Source organism: Neofelis nebulosa, chromosome 5 (assembly GCF_028018385.1).
Source record: "Neofelis nebulosa isolate mNeoNeb1 chromosome 5, mNeoNeb1.pri, whole genome shotgun sequence".
Taxonomy (NCBI): Eukaryota; Metazoa; Chordata; class Mammalia; order Carnivora; family Felidae; genus Neofelis; species Neofelis nebulosa.
In genome coordinates this window covers 92540436-92560522 of record NC_080786.1, presented here as the reverse complement: position 1 = coordinate 92560522, position 20087 = coordinate 92540436, and the positions used below count along the sequence as shown (strand labels likewise).

At 33.9% G+C, this 20087-nt stretch overlaps 1 protein-coding gene across 7 annotated transcripts in view; it reads left to right on the top strand.

Annotated features, from left to right (window-relative positions):
• The window catches only part of STXBP5L (syntaxin binding protein 5L), a 387308-nt gene that overhangs the window by 115124 nt on the left and 252097 nt on the right, over positions 1 to 20087 (top strand). For all 7 annotated transcript variants that reach the window (XM_058731249.1, XM_058731254.1, XM_058731252.1 and 4 more), the window contains exon 6: positions 17915 to 18049. In XM_058731249.1, the coding sequence (XP_058587232.1) occupies positions 17915 to 18049 (135 nt within the window). The remainder of the gene's footprint in view (positions 1 to 17914; positions 18050 to 20087) is intronic.

Sequence of the window (20087 nt, the reverse complement as noted above, 5' to 3'; positions counted from 1 at the left end):
ATGCTTTATTAATAAGGGATCATACACTGTCCAGGATCTGGTGCTTCAGGAAGTGTTTTTGCTTTATGCTGTGTACATTCTGCTGTTGATTTGGCTACACTTTCTCTCATGTCAGTCCTCTGCAGAGTTACTCCTTGCTTGGAGTGGACAGTATTTGGACCTTTAGCTAGGTATGCTTTGATATTTTTGTTAAAATAAGCTTGATTTAAAAAAACAAAAATGCTTGATCCAAAAAAAAAGAGAGAGAGATAAGGAAAGAGAATTAAACAGCAAACAAAAAACTATAAGACTGTTTCCAAAGAAAAAGAAAGCAAGAAAAAAAAAAGCTTGAACCAAAAAATGAGAAAAGAAATGAAAAAACAAATACATGAACCAAAACTATTCTACCCCCTCACTACCCACCACCCCTCTCGCTCCCCTCCCCCCCCCCCCCCCCCCGCCAAAAAAAGAAAGCCTGGTCCTATTTCCACCAGAACTGAAGCTGATGCTTTGGAACACTCTATGATCAGTAAACTTGTTGCATACAGGGTACCTGTGTTGGTTCTCTAGGGAGAGGCTCACTGTGCTGCCTCACAGACCTGCCCTAGTAAAGATGCTTTTGCCAGGCACAGGAGGTGGGGGGTGGGGTGGGGATTTGAGGTTTGGTGTAAGGGGCTCCAGACTTCACTGGTGGTGCTGCATTGACTGTGCTGGTGGGTGGGGGGTGGGAGCTGGGGAGGGGTTAGGAAGATGCATCACCCTGCTCTCTTGTCCCTGGAGAGGGTAGCTTGCACCAGCTGCTGCTCAGGGAGTGCTCACAAAATAGCAAATAATTTTCCCTCTTGTGTCCCAGGCTTCTGTCAGATCTCTTCCTTCAACCCTTCTATGCCAGGGCCATCGGCACGCCTGGCACCACAGCTTTCCTGTCTTTTACCTGTGGCACTGCACCTGGGATTCAAAACTCCAAATCTTAAAGGAGCCGGCAAGGCACAGACCTGCTCCCCTCCTCCCATGATTAGCCTTGCAGTGTTGCCCTTGGTGCTGTGCTTTCCCAGAGGAACAGTCACACAGCCATGTGGGTGCCTGGAGCTTATGGTGAAGCACAGGGGAAAGCTATTTCCAGGTTACCTGCTCTCTGCACATGCTTCTGTCCCCTGCTGTTGAACTGCCCTCAAAGGTGCCAGCTGGGTCTTTTGTCCTTGCAGAGGCAATATACCCTATTCCAAATGCATACCAGGAAGCAGAGAGTTCTCTCCCACTGCAAACCAGGGGATCTCTACACCAGGCTCTCTGCTGTCTGCTTCTGGGCCTCTGCCCTACTTCTCTCCAGGAGCACAGCTGCCCACCGGTTTGACTCTGGCAAATGACGTGGACTTTAAAAACCTCCAAATTTGGGCTCTGCTGTTTGCAATAACTAGCAATAGTCAGTGCCTCCTAATTCCCCAGTCAATGGTTTTGGGGGATTGCTTTTCTTGTGCAAACCCTATGTGCTACTCTCTCTGCTCCTCTCCTTTTCTACTCTGCAAAAAGGACTCCCTTCCTTCTGCAGCAATATGGCTTTTTCTCTCCCCCAATTCATATCTCTGCACTGGTACTTGCCATGTTTTCTGACTCAAGATATGTAGATTGTTCTCTTAATCCTCTGATCAGTTCCTAGGTGTTCAAAGTTATTTGATGTTGATCTAGCTGTGTTTGAGGGATCAGGCAAGCCTAGGGTCCTCCTACTACTCTGCCATCCTAATTCCTCCCCTTTATGATTTTCTTAATAACATGTTCTTTTAAAAATTTTTTTGTTTGTTTATTTTTGAGAGAGGGAGAGAGAGAGAGAGAAAGAGGGGGGAAGGGGCAGAGAGAGAGGGAAACAGAATATGAAGCAGGCTCCAGGCTCTGAGCTGTTAGCTCAGAGACAGTGAGATCATGACCTGAGCTGAAGTCAGAGGCTTAAGACACTGAGCCACCCAGGTACCCCTCTTAATAACATTTTTTCTCTGGTTTACTTCATCGTAAGAGTAGAGTGTATAATACATAAACATACAAAATATGTGTTAAATGACTATCTTATTGGTAAGGCTTCTAGTCAACAATAGGTTATTAGTTGTTAAGTTTTGGGGAAGCCAATAGTTATACATGGTTTTTTAACTGCATGGGGGGCGGCGGTCAGCATCCCTATCTCCTTCATTGTTTAAGGGTCAATTGTATACCAATTTTACCTCAAGAAAAGTTAATATGAATAAATGGAACTATATTAAACTAAAGGGTTCTCCACAGCAAAAAATGCAGTCAATAAATTGAAAAGGCAACCTAGAAAATGGGAGAAAATATTCACAAACCATGTATCTGAAAAGGGACTAATATCCAAAATATATGCAATATGCATACAACTCAATTGCAGAAAAGCCAAAAATCCAGTTAACAAGGGGGAAAGGACTTGGTAGACATGTTTCCAAAAAACACATACAAATGGCCAACAGATAATATGAAAAGATGCTCAATATTGCTAATCATCAGGAAATGCAGGTCAAAACCATAACATCACCTCACATTTGTAGGGATGGCTTTTATCAAAAGGATGAGAGATAACAAATGTTCTAGAGGGTGTGGAGAAAAGGGAACCCTTGTACACCATTGGTGGGAAAGTAAATTGGTACAGACATTATTGAAAACATGGAGATTCCTAAAAAACTTAAAAATTGAACTGCAAATTTGATCCAGCAATCCCACTCCTGGATATACGTCTGAAGTGAAATCACTACCTTGGGGAGACATCTACACACCCATGTTTATTGTGACATTATTCACACTAGCCAAGATTCAGAAATAACCTAGGTTTTTTTAATGGATAAAAGGATAAAGAAGATGTGTATATATGTGTATATATAGGAATTCAGGGGATATTGTTTAGATTTTAACAATTCTTGACACAATAAAGAAATAATTATGTGGCATGATAAAGGTGTTAGCTGACACTATTGTAGTACTCATATTGCAATATTAAAAAAATGTGTCAAACCAACACCTTGTATACCTCAACCTTACACAATGTTATATGGCAATTATATCTCAATAGAAATTTCAAATAATACATATTGCTTTATAGGTAGTGACTGTAGCTTATAAGAGATTATTCTCAAATCATCCCTCCAGTCCATTATGACATTGTTGCCATTTAATCCATCTATTTACAATAAGTACACAGTACATTGTTGCTATTATTAATTTAAGCAAATATTTATCCTTTAGCTCAATTAAGAAAAAGAAAATTTGTTATTTTACCTTTACTTATTCTTTCTCTCAAGCTCTTCTTTTTAATGTAGATTCTATCTCCCTGAAAAATGTTTAACACTTTTGCCAGGCAGCTCTACTGGCAAAGAATTCCCCATTTTATTATTGTTGTTACTTTTCTGAGAATATTTTTATTTCTTCACATTCGGAGAATTATTTTTCTGGATATAGAAATCTAGGTTGGTGAGGTTTTTTTTTGAACCCCCAAAACCAATTCTTTCACTCCCCTCTGTTCTTTCTTGCTTTGTTTCTGATGAGAAATCCACTGTAATTCTTTTTTTTTTCTCTCTCTATAGGTTATGTAGGTAGGTGGGCTTCCCCCCTGACACTGGCTTTATTCTTACAGTTTGAATATGATATGCCTAGGTGTAGATTTTATATATCTATTCTCTTTGGTCTTCTTTGAGCTTTTTGGATCTGTGGTTTGGTGTCTGTCACTAATTTTGGAAGATTCTTAGTCATTATTTCTTCACATATATCTTCTCATTTTCTCTTCTCTTGGTATTCCAATTATATGTATATCTTTTGAAACTGTCACATAGTTCTTAGATATTCTGTTCTTTTCTTTTTTCTTAGTATTTAAGCTTGGCAAGTTTCTAGTAACTTGGTTCAAGTTTACTGATTGTTTTTTTTGGCCATGTCCACTGTATTTTTGAGCTCATTAAATGCATTCTTCATTTTGTTTACAGTTATTTTAACATCTAACATTTCTATTTGAATGCTTGTTAGAGTTTACATCTCTGCTTACATTATCCATCTTGCATGTTGTTTCCTATTTCCATTAGAGCACTTAAAATATTAGTCATAGTTATTTAAAATCACTTGTTTAATTATTCTGTTTGGTTTTTTGTGGGTTTTTTTTTTTTTTTTTTTTTTGTCACATCTGAATCTGGTTCTGGTGTTGTTTTGTCTCTTCAGAATTTTTCCTTGCCTTTTATCATGTCATGTATTTTCTTTTGCTGAAAATTGGACATGTTTATTGGATAATAGGTATCAAGGTGGATAGAACTTAAGTATGAGGTTTTACATTGATGTTGTAAGGAGCAAGGCTGTAATGATGCTTGCTGTACCTCTAAGTGTTAGAGGCTTCACATATCTTTAGTGTCCTTGATATTTTGTCTCTCTTGTTTTTTGGTTTCCCTAAAAACTCCTTCTTATATAAAGATTTTTGGGTTGTAGTTTGTCCTGAGACTTTGATTCTTCCCGAAGTCCAATAGAAGTCACTGATTTTCAGTTTGTTAGGCTTTTGCTTATTTTTTTTTAATCATTTGGTTTTGAGAATTTATAAATTTATTCTAGATACTAATTCTTTGTAAGATATGTGATTTGTAAATATTTTCTCCAAGTTTATAGTTTGTATTTTCATTCTCTTAACATAATTCTTCATAGAGAAAATGTTTTAAATTTTGATGAAGCCTAATTTATTAATTCTTTAATTATGGATTATACTTTTTCATCAAATATAAGAACTCATTGCTTTGTCCCAGATCCCAAAGATTTTCTCCTATTTTATTTTGGTAAATTTTTATATTTTATATGTAAATGTGTGATTTGTATTAATTTTTGTATAATTTAAAGTTCCGGTAGAGATTTATTTTTGTCTTAATAGATACCCAATTTTATACTATCTTTTGTTGACCTCATTGAATTGCCTTGTATATTTGTCAAAAGTCAGTTGGACATATTAAGTGGGTTTACTTTTCTGTGTTCTCTCTTCTGTTCCATTGATCTGTATGTCTGTCTTTCTGCCAATGTCACACAGTCTTGATTACTGTAGCTATGTATTATGTTTTGTAATGGGGTGGACTTATTCCTCCTATTTACTATTTTTCACAATTGCTTTAGCTATTCTAGTGCCTTTGTCTTTCCATATAAATTTTAGAATAAGCATGTCCATAAAACCACAAAAATATCTTGCCTGAGTTTTATAAAAATGTGAATCAACATCTTTACTATGTTGATTATTAAAATGTGTGAACACTGTATGTTTGTTTGCTTAGATCTTTCATCTGGTTTGTGTAGTTTTTAGCATAAAAGTTGTATGATTTTTTAATATTTACACCTCAGTATAGCATATCTTGAATGCCTTTAAATGATACTGCATTTAAAATTTTACCTTTCACATGTTCATTGCTATTATATAGAAACACAATTGAGTTATGTATGCTGCAATGTTGGTGAACTCACTTTTTAGTTCTAAGAGTTTCTTGGGATTCCTTGGGATTTTCTGTGTTGACCATCATATTACCTTCAAATAGAAACATTTTATTTCTTCCTTTCTGATCTATATGCTATTATTTGCATTTCTTGCTTTTTTACACTGGATAGAATTTCCAATACTATGTTGAAGAAGAGTGATGACAACAGGCATCCTTGTCTTGTTCTTGATTTTTAGGGGGAAAACAGTCTTTTACCATTAAGTGTAAAGTTAATTATAGGGTTTTGGTAGCTGCTGTTTATCAAATTGATAAAATACACTCTAATGCCATTTTTGATAGTTTTTATCACTAATGAGTGTAGGATTTTGTCAAATGCTATTTCTACGTCAATTCATATGATGATGTTACTTTTCTGTTTTAGCTTGTTAATATGGTGAATTACATTGGTGTACTGGTGTTGAGCTAACCTTGCATTCCTGGAATAAGCCCCTCTTGGCCTTTTTATATACTGTTCAATTCTATGTTAATATTTTGTTAAGAACTTTTATGTCCTTATGAGGAGTACTGATGTGTAGCATATTCCCCCTGCCCCCACAAGCTTTATTGTGTTCTAATTGGCAAATTAAAATTTTATATATTTAAAGTATACAATTAGCTATTCTTTTTTCTAAGTTTTTATTTAAATTCCAGTGAGTTAACATATACTGTTTCATTAGTTTCAGGTCTACAATACAGTGATTCAACTCTTACATACAACACCTATGCTCATCACAACACGTATACTCCTTAGTACCTATCACCTATTTAACCCATCCTACTACCCATATCCCTGCTGGTAACCATTAGTTTGTTCTCTATAGTTAAGAGTCTGTTTCTTGGTTTGCCTCTCTCTCTTTCTTTTTTTCCCATTGCTCATTTGTTTTCTTAAATTCTACATATGAGTGAAATCAAGTGTATTTTTCCTTTTCTGACTGACTTGTTTCACTTGGCATAATACTCTCTAGCTCTATTCATGTTGTTGCAATGCAGCATTTCATCCTTTTTTTTATGAATTTCTGAACATTGATTTTGTATCCTGTGACTTTACTGAATTCATATATCATAAGTTATAGCAGGTTTTTTGGTGGAGTCTTTTGGGTTTTCTACATAGAGTATCATGTCATCTGCAAATGGTGAAAGTTTGACTTGCCAATTTGGATGCCTTTTATTTCTTTTGCTGTCTGATTGCTGCGGCTAGGACTTTGAGTACTATGTTAAATAACAGTGGTGAGAAGGGACATCTCTTTCTCTTTCCTGACTGTAGAGGAATATCTGTCAGTTTTTTCTCCATTTAGGGTGATATTAGCTGTGGGTTTTTCATAGGTAACCTTTATTGTGTTGAAGTATGTTCCCTCTAAACCCACTTTGTTGAGGGTTTTTATCATGAATGGATGTTGTACATTGTCAAATGCTTTTTCTTCATCTATTGAAATGATTATGTGGTTCTTATCCTTTCTTTTATTAATGTGGTGTATCATGTTGATTGATTTGCACGTATTGAACCACTCTGGCAACCCAGGAATAAATCCCACTTGCTTGTGGTAAATGATCCTTTTAATATACTGTTGCATTCAGTTTGCTAGTATTTTATTGTGAATTTTTGCCTCCATGCTCATCAGGGATATTGGTCTGTAGTTCTTTTGTTTTTTTTTTAAGTTTTTAAATGTTTATTTATTTTTGAGAGATACAGCATGAGTGGGGGAGGAGCAAAGACCTGAAGCAGGCTCCAGGCTCCAAGCTGTTAGCACGGATCCCGACGCGGGGCTCAAACTCACAAACCATGAGATCGTGACCTGAGCTGAAGTTGGATGCTTAACTTACTGAGCCAGTCAGGCACCCCTGTAGTTCTTTTTTTTTTTTTTTTTTTTTTTTTTTTTTGTAATGGAGTCTGGTCTTGGTATCAGGGTAGTGCTAGTCTCATAGAATGAATTTGGAAGTTTCCCTCTTGTATTTCCTGGAAGAGATTTTTAGTTCTTCTTTAAATGTTTGATAGAATTCACTAGTGAATCTATCTGAGACTGAAGTTTCCTTTTCTGGAAATTAAAAAAACAATTAATTTTCTTAATAGTTATAGGACTATTTAATTTATTTCAGATATGGGGAATTGTGCTTATTTGTGCTTCTTGATGAATTTGTCCATTCTACCTACACTGTTGCAATGTAGGATATATTTGTATAGAGCTGTTATTTATCTGTATTGATATTCCTTGTTTCATTCCTAATTTGGTAAATTGTCTTTTATGTCTTTTTTTCCTTGTCAATCTTGCTGGAGATTTTTCAAGTTTCTTGAAATTTTCAAGGAAATTGCTTTTTGTTTCACTGATTATCTCCTTTGCTTCTCTGTTTTCAGTTTCATTGATTTCTGCTCTTTATTGTTTTATTTTGCCTACTTGGTTTAGGTTTATCTTACTCTTATTTTTCTAGGTTCTTGGAAAAATATTTTTCTAGGTGCGTGGAAGCTTAGTTATTGACCTGAAACTTTTTCTCTTTTCTAATGTAAGTATTTAGTACTATATATTTCCTCTAGGAATTGATTTAGCTGTTTCACCAGTTTTGATTTCACGTATTTACAGCATCATTCAGTTCAATATATTTTTTTCCAAGAGCTTAACATACATGTCTTTTGTTGAAGTATTATTAATATACAGTGTTATATTAGTTTCAGGTGTACAATATAACGATTCAATAATTCTATACATTTTTTCTTTGTCCATTTTTTTTGTTTCTTAAAGTATACATATGAATGATATCATATGGTATTTGTCTTTCTTTGACTTATTTTACTTAGAATTATATCCTCTAGGTCTATCCATGTTGTTGCAAATGGCAAGATCTCATTCTTTTTATGGCTGTGTAATATTCCAGTGCATGCATGTGCATGCGCACACACACACACACACACACACACACACACACTGTATCTTTATCCCTTCACCTATGAATGGACACTTGGGTTGCTTCCATATGTTGGCTATTGTAAATAATGCTGCAGTAAACATGGGGGTGCATATATGGTTTTGAATTAATATTTTTGTTTTCTTGTGTAAATACCTACTAGTGGAATTACTGGATCATATGATAATTATATTTTTAATTTTGGGGGGAATATCCACACTTGTCCCCACAGTGGCTGTACCAGTTTGCATTCCCATCAATAGTGCATGAGGGTTCCTTTTTCTCCACATCTGTGTCAACACTTATTATTTCTTGTGTTTTTTTAATTCCCTTGTGATGACTTCTTGGACCCATAGAACAGAAGTGTGTTGCTTAGTTACAAGTGTTTGGAGATTTTTTCTCTTATATTTTTGATTTCAAATGTGATTCCTTTGTATTTAGAGAACACATTCTATATGACTTGATTATTTTAAATTTGTTGAAGATTATTTTTTAGCCCAAAATGTGGTGTCTTAGTATATGTTTTGTGGTGACAAGATATTTTGCTGTTGTTTGGCAGATTATTCTATAAATGTTGATTAGGTCCTGTTGACTGATGGTTGTGTTGAGTTCTATACCCTTGCTCATTTGCTGGGGACAGGTGTTGAAATGCACTAGCGTCATGGATTCTCTTTTTCTCTTCTCGGTTTTTGCTTCACATAATTTGCAACTTGTTGTTTGGAAATGCACATTTAGGATTGCCATGTCTTCTTGGTGAATTATCTTTTTATCTTTACATAATGTCTCTCTCTGTCTCTGGTCACTTTCTATTCTCCAAAGTTGTTACATTTTTATCTGGTATTAGTACACCCATTCCTGCTTTCTTTGGAGTAATGTTTATATGATGTATCTTTGTCCTTCCTGTTACTTTCAGTCCACCCATGTCAGTGTATTCAAGTGAGTTTCTTGTGCACAGCATATAGTTGAGCAGTTTTTAAGTTCACTCTGCCAATTGTAATTGGTATTTACATTTTATGTAATTGTGGTATGTTAGTGCTTAAGTTGCCTATTTTTTGTCTGCTTATTTTATTTTTCATTCGTATGTTTTTTACTTGCCTTCCTGTGTGTTAATAGAACATTATTTTAGAATTCCATTTTGATTTATTTATAATTTTTAGTGTATCTCTTTGTATCATTTCACTTTTTAATGGTTTCTGTAGACATTTCATTATGTATAAACAACTTATCAAAATCTGCTATTGCATTTTCTCAGTTTGAATGAAGTATAGACATTTCCTTTCTTTATTTTCCTTTACTTTCCTCATTTTAAATAAGCTCTCCTCTCTCTGTATTTAAAACCACATCAGACTGTTTATAATTTTTTCTTCGGCTATGATAATTTAGGATACTCAAGGGAAGGTGGTAAATATATTGTATTTAACTGTATTTTTACTCTCCCTGTAGTTTTTTTATTCACACTTGATATTCAAAAATGTCTTTGATCTTTTTTCTGTTTAGTGAACTCCTTTTAACCATTCTTTTAGAGTTTGTCTTTTAGTGACAAACTCTTAGTCTTCCTTCATCTAATAATATACTGGTTTCTCCCTTATTATTAGGGGTTATTTTGGGAGAATATAGAATTCTGTGTTGATAGTTCTTTCCCTAAGCATTTGAACAGTATTCTACTTCCTTTTGGCCCCTGGTTTTCTGGTGAGGAATTTGCCATCATTGGAATATTTTCTCCGATAGTTACGGTTTTATTTCCATTATGCTGCCTTTAAGATATTATCTTTTTCCTCTTTTAGATAATTGGCTATGATCTGTCTTAATTTTATTTATTTGGGTTTATCCTATTTAGTTTTTCTCAGCCTCTTGAGTTTTTTGGAGGATTTTTTGCCAAATTTAGAAGTTTTAGACATGATTTCTTTACTTTTTTCAGTCCCATTTTCTGTTCCTTTTCTTCTGGGGCCCTGATAACATGATTGTTAGATCTTTTATTTTTATCTCACAAGTTTCTGAGTCTTGAAATTTTTTTAAAAACATCTATTTCTGTTTGTTGTTCAGATGGGATAATTTTTATTCTTTTATCTCTGAGTTCACTGAGTCTTTTTTCTGTGCCCTCCATTCTGCTCTTGAGCTTATCCATAGTTTTAAATTTTTCTTGGTTGTATTTTTCAGTAGTAAAATTTGCATTTGGTTTTTATCTCCTGTTTCTTTGCTGACACTTTCCATTTTTTTCATTTCATTTCATTTCATTCATAATTTTTGTTGCATTTTTATGTTAGCTTCTTTTAAATATTTATCAGTGATTTCTTTTTTTTTTTTTTTTTTTTTTTTTTTTAATTTATTTTTGGGACAGAGAGAGACAGAGCATGAACGGGGGAGGGGCAGAGAGAGAGGGAGACACAGAATCGGAAACAGGCTCCAGGCTCCGAGCCATCAGCCCAGAGCCTGACGCGGGGCTCGAACTCACGGACCGCAAGATCGTGACCTGGCTGAAGTCGGACGCTTAACCGACTGCGCCACCCAGGCGCCCCTATCAGTGATTTCTAACACCTGTATCATCTTGGTATTGGTATCTTGGTCTTTTTTCATTCAAATTGAGATTTCCTATTTCTTGGTATGATGAAGGATGTTTTATTAAAACTGGTTATTTTGGATATTATGTTATGAAATGGTAGATCTTATTTGAACCTTTTTGGGGTAGGTTTTTTTAACTCTGGCAGTGAAGGACAGATGTCATCTTGTTACTAACAGATAGGAATAGAAATTCAGATTTCCCTGTTGGCCTTTACTATCTTCAGAGATAGAAACACTTTGTAATTGCTGGGTAGGGTATAATTATCACTCCTTATTTTACTTCTACTTTTATCATCCTGATCACAATAGAAGGACCTCATACCTGCTCCCCACGTGGCCTCCACTAACTCAGTTCTTTCATTTAGAAGTTGAAATGTTCTATGAATTTATTTATTTTTTAAAGCTTATTCATTTCTTTTGCGAGAAAGAGCACACATACGCATGAGCAGGGGAGGGGAAGAGAGAACCCAATGAAGCCTCTGCACTGTCAGTGCAGAGGGCGATGCAGGGCTTGAACCCACGAACCATGAGATCATGACCTTAGCCGAAATCAAGAGTTGGATGCTTAACCGACTGAATCACCCAGGTACCCCAAAATATGCTGTGACTTTAAATGGAGGTAGAAAATGTTATTTCTTTTGCTGTAGCAGAATGAGAATAAGCTTCTCAGACTTGGATTTGCCAGAAATCATGATGTTCTTCCTTATGGAACTATAAAGATTTGGCTTATTTTAAAAATTTGACTTATTTTTGATAGTTTTCCAAATAATTACAATAAATAATTAAAGCAACAAAATTGAGTTTTTTACTATCTGGTTAGTTAATTAAGACTGTGTATGAAATTCAACTAAATTTTCAGTTTTCTGTTTAATTTTGTCTTTTGTGTTAGAATTTGAGCTGGCTACAGGTTATCCAATGTTATCAGATTCTATTTCTTAGAGAATTTTTAACTCTTTATTTTTTCTTTTATATGATTTTAGTTTTTCCACTAAAATTCCTCTAAGTATCAGTCTTTGAATCAATATGCTGAGGGAGTCTTAGGGTAGCTGTCTGTTTCTTTCCCTGGGCTGTTGTTGTGGTTCTTTTTATCACCACTATTTAGCTATTTGAGGAGAACTATGCAGCTATATGGCACTATCCATTACTAACTTAGTAATTTAGGTTCTTATCCTAAAACTTTAAGTGTAAAATAATGGCATTCATTCAATCACAGAACAGTATTTCATAAATACTGGTCATAGGTTATCTATATTAGAATCACCTAGAACAGTAGTAACTAAACTTTAAGTGTATGTGACTAATCTGGGTATTCCTCATAAAATGTAGTTTCTGATTCTGGGGTAGGGCCTGAGATTTGAATTTCTACTAAGTTTCCAGATGATGTTCATGCTGGTCTATGGACTTCATTTTGAATATCAAGTACTGAGGTTACTTGTTAAAGTATCAGTACATGTTCTATCCCTTGAATGTGAAAATATGCATTTTAATGAGATTTATTTATAATAAAGATTAAAAATTATTGCTATAATTTAGTAGTTCTTAACTATGGTTGTGCATCAAAACCACCCAGAAAGAGTTTTAAAACAATATTGCTAGATTTACTTCAGAACTGTTGAACTTTCCTCTCTGTGGCATTTGTATTTTTAATATGTAGAATACACCTGATTCTGAGTATCACCAGGTTGTAAAGCATAATTATAAATATTATAGAAGGGACTGGAGCCAGAGTCATCATGCCTGATAGTAGAGGTTTTACCTAGTATCTGGATACAAAATAAGACTAAAATTGAACTGTTAGAACTTAGGGGAAAAAAGTTTCAAACTTGAAATCTCCCACTTAATTTCATACAGCAAAGTCTCTATAATTTTAAACCACTTAACTTTCTTAAAATATAGTTTTGGCTTGTGTTGACAGTGTTTCTCAAATTAGGATCTATAGGCATAGACTTGGAGTTATGAATTTTCCACAATAGTTTCTGATTGTAATATTTTTATTTTTATAATCACATTAATGGAAAGATTCTGAGTGACTTGAACAAACAATTTTATACAAAAATACTGTCGCACAGTTCCCATATATGAAATTAAATTTGCATTTGTGGTTGTGTTGGCACCAAATGGTGTTATTTTAATTGTTATCGATTAATAAAATAGTAGAAATAGACTATGCACATGTATTATGTATTCATGCAAAATGATTATAAAAGTATGTAATGATGTACTATGGAATAGAGTTCAAAACTGTTCAAGTATAGACAAGTGGTAGAAGAAAAACATGGAATAAATATATCCCAAATCAAAAGAACTTGTGTAGTCACAAACATATCCATATTGTGAGGTTAATTATTTCTTTTTAAAAAAATCCATCTGTCACATAAACTAATGTCATTAATTTGAATTCTAGATGTAGTTTTATTTGTATTTTGTATTTTTCTATGTATATATAAAAGCCATAAGGATCAGGAATTTATATCTTACTTTATACATAAGTTAAAGAATTTATAAAAGTAAGTGAAAAGTGAAGATAAGCAAAAAACTTTAAAAGTCTGTACATTCTTCAAGCTTTGAAAACATTGATTTTATTTACTTATTATGATTATGTAACACATATATCAAACTATAGAGTTACTTGATTTTTAATATAGTGGCCCTATTTATTTATTGGTTTTTTTAGTTTTTCAAATTTTGGCATCATCTTTATTTTTTAATTTTTAAAACGTTTTAATGTAATTTATTGTCAAGTTGGCTAACATATAGTGTATACAGTATGCTCTTGGTTTTGGGGGTAGATTCCCATGATTCATCGCTTACATACAACACCCAGTGCTCATCCCAACAAGTGCCCTCCTCAATGCCCATCACCCATTTTCCCCTCTCCCTGCTTCCCCCATCAACCTTCAGTTTGTTCTCTGTATTTAACAGTCTCTTATGGTTTGCCTCCCTCTATGTTTGAAACTTTTTTTTCCCCTTTCCTTCTCCCATGGCCTTCTGTTAAGTTTCTCAAGTTCCAAATATGAGTGAAAACTTATGATATCTTTCTCTGACTGACTTATTTCACTTGACATAATGCCTTCCAATTCCATCCATGTTGCGGCAAATGGCAGGATTTCATTTTTTTCTCATTGCCAAGTAGTATTCCATTGTATATATAAACCACATCTTCTTTATTCATTCCTCAGTTGATGGATATTTAGGCTCTTTCCATAATTTGGTTATTGTTGAAAGTGCTGCTATAAACATTGGGGTATATGTGCCCCTATGAATCAGCACTCATGTATCCCTTGGATAAATTCCTAGTAGTACTATTGCTGGGTTGTAGGGTAGTTCTAATTTTGATATTCTGAGAGTGGCTGCACCACTTTGCATTCCCCCAACAATGCAAGAGGGTTCCCATTTCACCACATCCTTGCCAGCATCTGTTGTTTCCTGAGTTGTTAATTTTAGCCACTCTGACTGGTGTGAGATGGTATCTCAATGTGGATTTGATTTGTATTTCCCTGATGATGAGTGATGTTGAGCATCTTTCCATGTGTTTGTTGGCCATTTGGATGTCTTCTTTGGAAAAGTGTCTATTCATGTCTTCTGCCCATTTCTTCATTGGATTATTTGTTTTTCAGGTGTTGAGTTTGGTAAGTTCTTTATAGATTTTGGATACTAACCCTTTATCCGATATGTCACTTGCGAATATCTTCTCCCATTTCGTCGGTTGCCTTTTAGTTTTGTTGATGGTTTCCTTTCCAGTGCAGAAGCTTTTTATCTTGATGAGGCCCCAATAGTTCATTTTTGCTTTTATTTTTATAATGGCCCAATTTAAATACAGTTTTCTACCTTAGCATTCCTTAATTGCCCTTACTAGAATTAATTCCTCCCTTCTTTGAATCCTTTATAGCAATAGACACACTTTACTTTTATTTTTGTTTACTCGTCTACTTGTCTTATCTCTCCAATTAAATGGCATGTTGTTTTGAGGGGAAAAAGAGTAGATGTGTTGTAATCAAGTACAGTGCTTTTATTTTTTAAGATAATTTATTGTCAAATTGACTAACATACAGTGTGTAAAGTGTGCTCTTGGTTTTTGGGGTAGATTCCCGTGGTTCATCACTTACATACAACACCCGGTGCTCATCCCAACAAGTGCCCTCCTCAATGCCCATCACCCACTTTCCTCTTTCCCCCACCCCCTATCAACCCTAAGTTTGTTCTTTGTATTTAAGAGTCTCTTATGGTTTGCCTCCCTCCCTCTCTGTTTGTAACTATTTTTTTCCCCTTCTCTTAAGTTTCTCAAGACCCACATATGAGTGAAAACATATGATATGTGACTTTCTCTGACTGACTTATTTCACTTAGAATAATACCCTCCAGTTATATCTACGTTCCTGCAAATGGCAGGATTTCATTCTTTCTCATTGCCAAGTAGTATTCCATTGTATATGTAAACCACATCTTCTTTATCCATTCATCAGCTGATGGACATTTAGGCTCTTTGCATAATTTGGTTATTGTTGAAAGCACTGCTATAAACATTGGGGTATAAGTGCCCCTATGATCAGCACTCCTGTATCCTTTGGATAAATTCCTAGTAATGCTATTGCTGGGTCATAGGGTAGTTCTATTTTTAATTTTTTGAGGAACCTCCACACTGTTTTCCAGAGCAGCTGCACCAATTTATATTCCCACCAACAGTGCACGAGGGTTCCCATTTCTCCACATCCTCTTCAGCATCTATAGTCTCCTGATTTTTTCATTTTAGCCACTCTGACTGGTGTGAGGTGGTATCTCAGTGTGGTTTTGATTTGTATTTTTCTGATGAGGGGTGACGTTGAACATCTTTTCATGTGTCTGTTGGCCATCTGGATGTCTTCTTTGGAAAAGTGTCTATTCATGTCTTCTGCCAGTGCTTTTTATAAAGATTTATTTAGTGAAATTTGAATTAATGGGTAAATGGATGGAAGGCTAACAATGTCTTAGATGATATACTAGAGAGAATGATAGTGAATATGGATATAGGAATAAGATTATTTTTCCAGGGTTCCTACATAACAGAAAATCTTTCATGTTTCGGGTTATGGTGGTGGAAATACATTACAAGTGAAAGTGTAACTATTAAATATAATAAATTCAATAAGGTATTGATTAGTCACTTATTAGGGTTATCAAATATACAGCATAAGTGTAATCATGCCCTCTCCCTCACCCATGTCAAGCATCTTACATAAATCACATTAGTCTTTTTTGTTGGGTTCAAATAAAGTCTGGGAATCCTGTGAAAAAAATCAATTGTTTAACCACCACCCATCAGTTGGACATGGGACATAAGATGAAGCCCTTCTGTCATCAAAGGTCTGGATTCTTGTCAATTAGAATTAGGGGAAAAGTAATACTGGTTCAAAGAATAGTTCTAATCCTGTTTGGGTCTTTTTCATGTATTCCATCATTCTTGTAAAGTTTCTCTATACTGGAATTCTGCCTCTTGCTTCAGCCTTCATTACTGAATCGTGGCGCTTTTTAGATTTTTCTTGTTAACCTTGGAAATGACTAGGTCATATTGAAGTTTGCTCTTTATCTACTAGAACTACTAAATTTTTGTTTACTTTTATTAAATTAGTGTTTTTTTCAACTCTGTGATTCAGAAAGGGTAATCTAAATCCTCTTTAAAATGAGTTTCCTTTTTCCACTTACATTGAATTTGAAATAGATCCTTCATTGCCTAGAAACATGACCATCATATTATTTCCTGTGGGACATTATTAAATATCCCTTGGCAATAGCACTTCTAGACTTTAGGTTTTAATCAGACTTGTCCAGTATCATATAGGTTACACTTCAATTAGATTGCCAATTAACTGTAAGTACATATATGATAGCAGGATTTCTAGATTTTTGGATGTAATGTGCAAGGTGCTTTTAGCAGAATACTTTTTAATACATTTTGATTTAGAGAGGTAGGCTGTTGAATACTTCAATGAACCAGACTGAGAATATAAATTCAACAGACTGGATGTTTAGTCTTATATAAAAAAGAGGTATGAGATAGAATTTTGGGGGGAATTTACCATTCACATTCCTTTTTTCCCCTCCGTATTGGTCTGCCTGCCTGGCATTAGAATTCTGTCCTGTTCTTCTAACAATTTACCAGCTCTCTTTCTGAGTGAATTCTAGGAAATATGATGATTCAATAATAAGTTCTGACAATGGATAACTATGAACTTACCTCCCTTGTCATTTTAAGAGTGATTAAGGAGCCTGAATAGGCAAAACTAGAGAGTGATACACTGTCAATAGAAGGCTCTGGTAAATTCCCATATTTTATTTATAGGTGTCATGGTTGTGTTGGCTATAGAACAGGTTCCCAGAATTGGTCAGAAAACCTACTGTGAAGATAAAGGCAGAATAAAAAAGCCCAAAGGAATAGTATGGTAGATCTCTGACCTTATAAGTTTTCTTTATACTAATTAGATTCCAAGCATCTGAATAAATAGTAAATAATTTATGATCTTATATAGACAAAGCTACAAATTCTCTAACTGAAATTTGTTTCCTATGTACTTAATTTCTATTTGAAGTGAATATTACTGAAGAAAAATGACTAGTGTATAAATATGCTAATTTTGCAATCAGATAGGAGTATATTTGAATCCCAGTTTTGCCACTTACTAGGTGTCAGTCCTCTGCAAGTAAAAATAAAAATTCCTGGCCTCAGTTTCCTCTGTGTAAAATAGAAATATTTATCTGTCTTGGAGTGCTCTTTTCAGAATTAGAAACAATATATGTTAATGTCCATGGTAGATACTTATTAAATAGTGATTATTATTATCATAATTATTTTTAATGATGTACTCTTGTTATATATCCTATATCCTCTGCTAGTAAAAAAATGCTACTTGAGTGTATAGTAAATTTTATTGTTTATATAGCTATCGCTACCTAATAAGTATAAGGAAAATATAATGCTGACCAAATATAAAATTTAGATATTTTAATTGTAATTTTCTTTCTTTCAGAATTACTTACTGTCATCTACCTTTCCAGAGTAAATGGCTCTATGTTGGAACAGAAAGAGGAAATACACATATTGTAAATATTGAATCTTTCATTCTTTCTGGATATGTTATCATGTGGAACAAGGCAATTGAGCTGTAAGTTTGAATTTGAATATCACTTTATTTGGCTTAAATATTTCACATGGTTATGTAAAATATATGTCAAATTACAGAGTTATTTGAAACATTTATAGCTAATTTATGATTAATTTGTGTGAAAAGTTTAGCTAAAATAATTTGAAACTGTACAGACTTAAAATTATTGTAGTATTAACATATTCTTATTTTACCCTTTCTGAATACTTAAGAGTTTCTGAATAACTAAGGGTTATGTATGTAAAATTTGATGATAATAAGCTAAGACTCATTCTAAAAGTTATACAGGAAATCATCTCATTTCTATATTGTCATTCTTAGTATAGCCGCTTCCAATGGGAATGGCAAGTGGATTGTGACCACATTTCATTTTATGTAAAAATAATCATAATCAGTTCACATATTTTTTATTGGTGGTAGCTTATTCTTCATTTGCCTAACATATTGTTCAGAGTTCTAAGGAGAATCAATTTATCAATATTTTTCATGTTTTGACATATGCATCCATTTGGATATGTGGTTAGTGGTAATTACCACTTTGACTTTGGCATTGATATTTAAGTTTATGCACATGTAAAAATGTGAAATTCCCCAAATGTGAAGCTTTGTGGAATTCCAAGTTATCTTTTTGTAATACATACATGGACAATTTTCCTGGTCACTGCCTCCTGGTCACTTAATCAGGAAAAAAATTTTCTTTAATAAATGTTTATGTTCTGTGCATATTAGGTCCTTAATAAGATATATTTAACTTGAGGCTGGCTCGTTCTCTCTCTTGTATAGATATATTCTAAGTTACATAATTAATTCTCCAAAGCTCTGATTAAAACAGCCTATTTTTATGAAGCTTGAGTCTGGTCTTTATGATAAATCTACCATTCCCAATTTTTAATGTTTCAATGTGCCTGTATATTACTTGATAGGAAAGGTTATTACTAATTATGATCTTCTTATAATATTCCTTTTGTATTATGTCCTAATGGGTCTTTTATCAATGGTAATTCTTCATCCCTGATTAGATTAAGAGCTGCTCCAGGGCAGAATCTTTGTTCACTGTTCCTTTCTTTTTCTTCATACTTCGCTTATTTTGGTGCTTTCCAAAGAGTGGTTACTAAGTGATTGATGACACTACTGAAGAGTTACTTTGATAGTTACACTCTACTATTGACTTACAGCTTTCATTCATAATTGGCATGAGCTATTTTACTCATATATATTTTGATGTTCTATATGTGTATTTTAAAAAAAAAGTTTATCCTATAGTCAACTATGTCTTCCAAAAATTATTTACTTTTTTAGCTACTTGGGAAAGATTTTCCCACTATAATCTCAGTTCTATAGAAGTGGTAAATAGGGATGAACTTAATGTTTGCTTTCATAATATTGTTTTAGGATATTGATAAAAACATAAATAAACTTGAGAGATTGAATTATAAACTTTTATACAAATTTAACATTAGTACAAATAGTAATAGATGTATCATTTGTGTTTAGTTGAATGATGCTAATTAAGAAGTTTATTATCCAAATATATCAAATATTTCATCACTTTTGCTGTTTTGTTTCCATATTCACATACTTACCAAATACTTTTCATAGTTCATTAGTGATTTCTACTTTACCTGTATGTATTTATATAGTCTAACTTTTACGATTTCAGGACTAATGATGAATTTAAAAACTGTAAAGGGGGGTAAAATTAGAAGGAACTAAAAATAAGACACTTTTATTTTTCATAGTATGATCTTAGACATGTGATACAGCATCATAATAGAATCTACCATTTATAGAAATATCAAATTTTATAGAGTTGTACATGCCTCTGAAAAATGTCCTGAAATATCCTCAAGAAATTATTAGTAGGCAACATTACCTCTTGAATGTTTCTTGGTTTACATAGACCAAATTTCCAAAAGTGTGTTCCATGCAATTATAGATCCATTGTGATACATATAATTTTAAATGGCAACTGCCAGTCTCCTAGAACGGTCTTTTAACTGCTCTCTACCTCTTCAGATACATTAGAAAATACATGTCA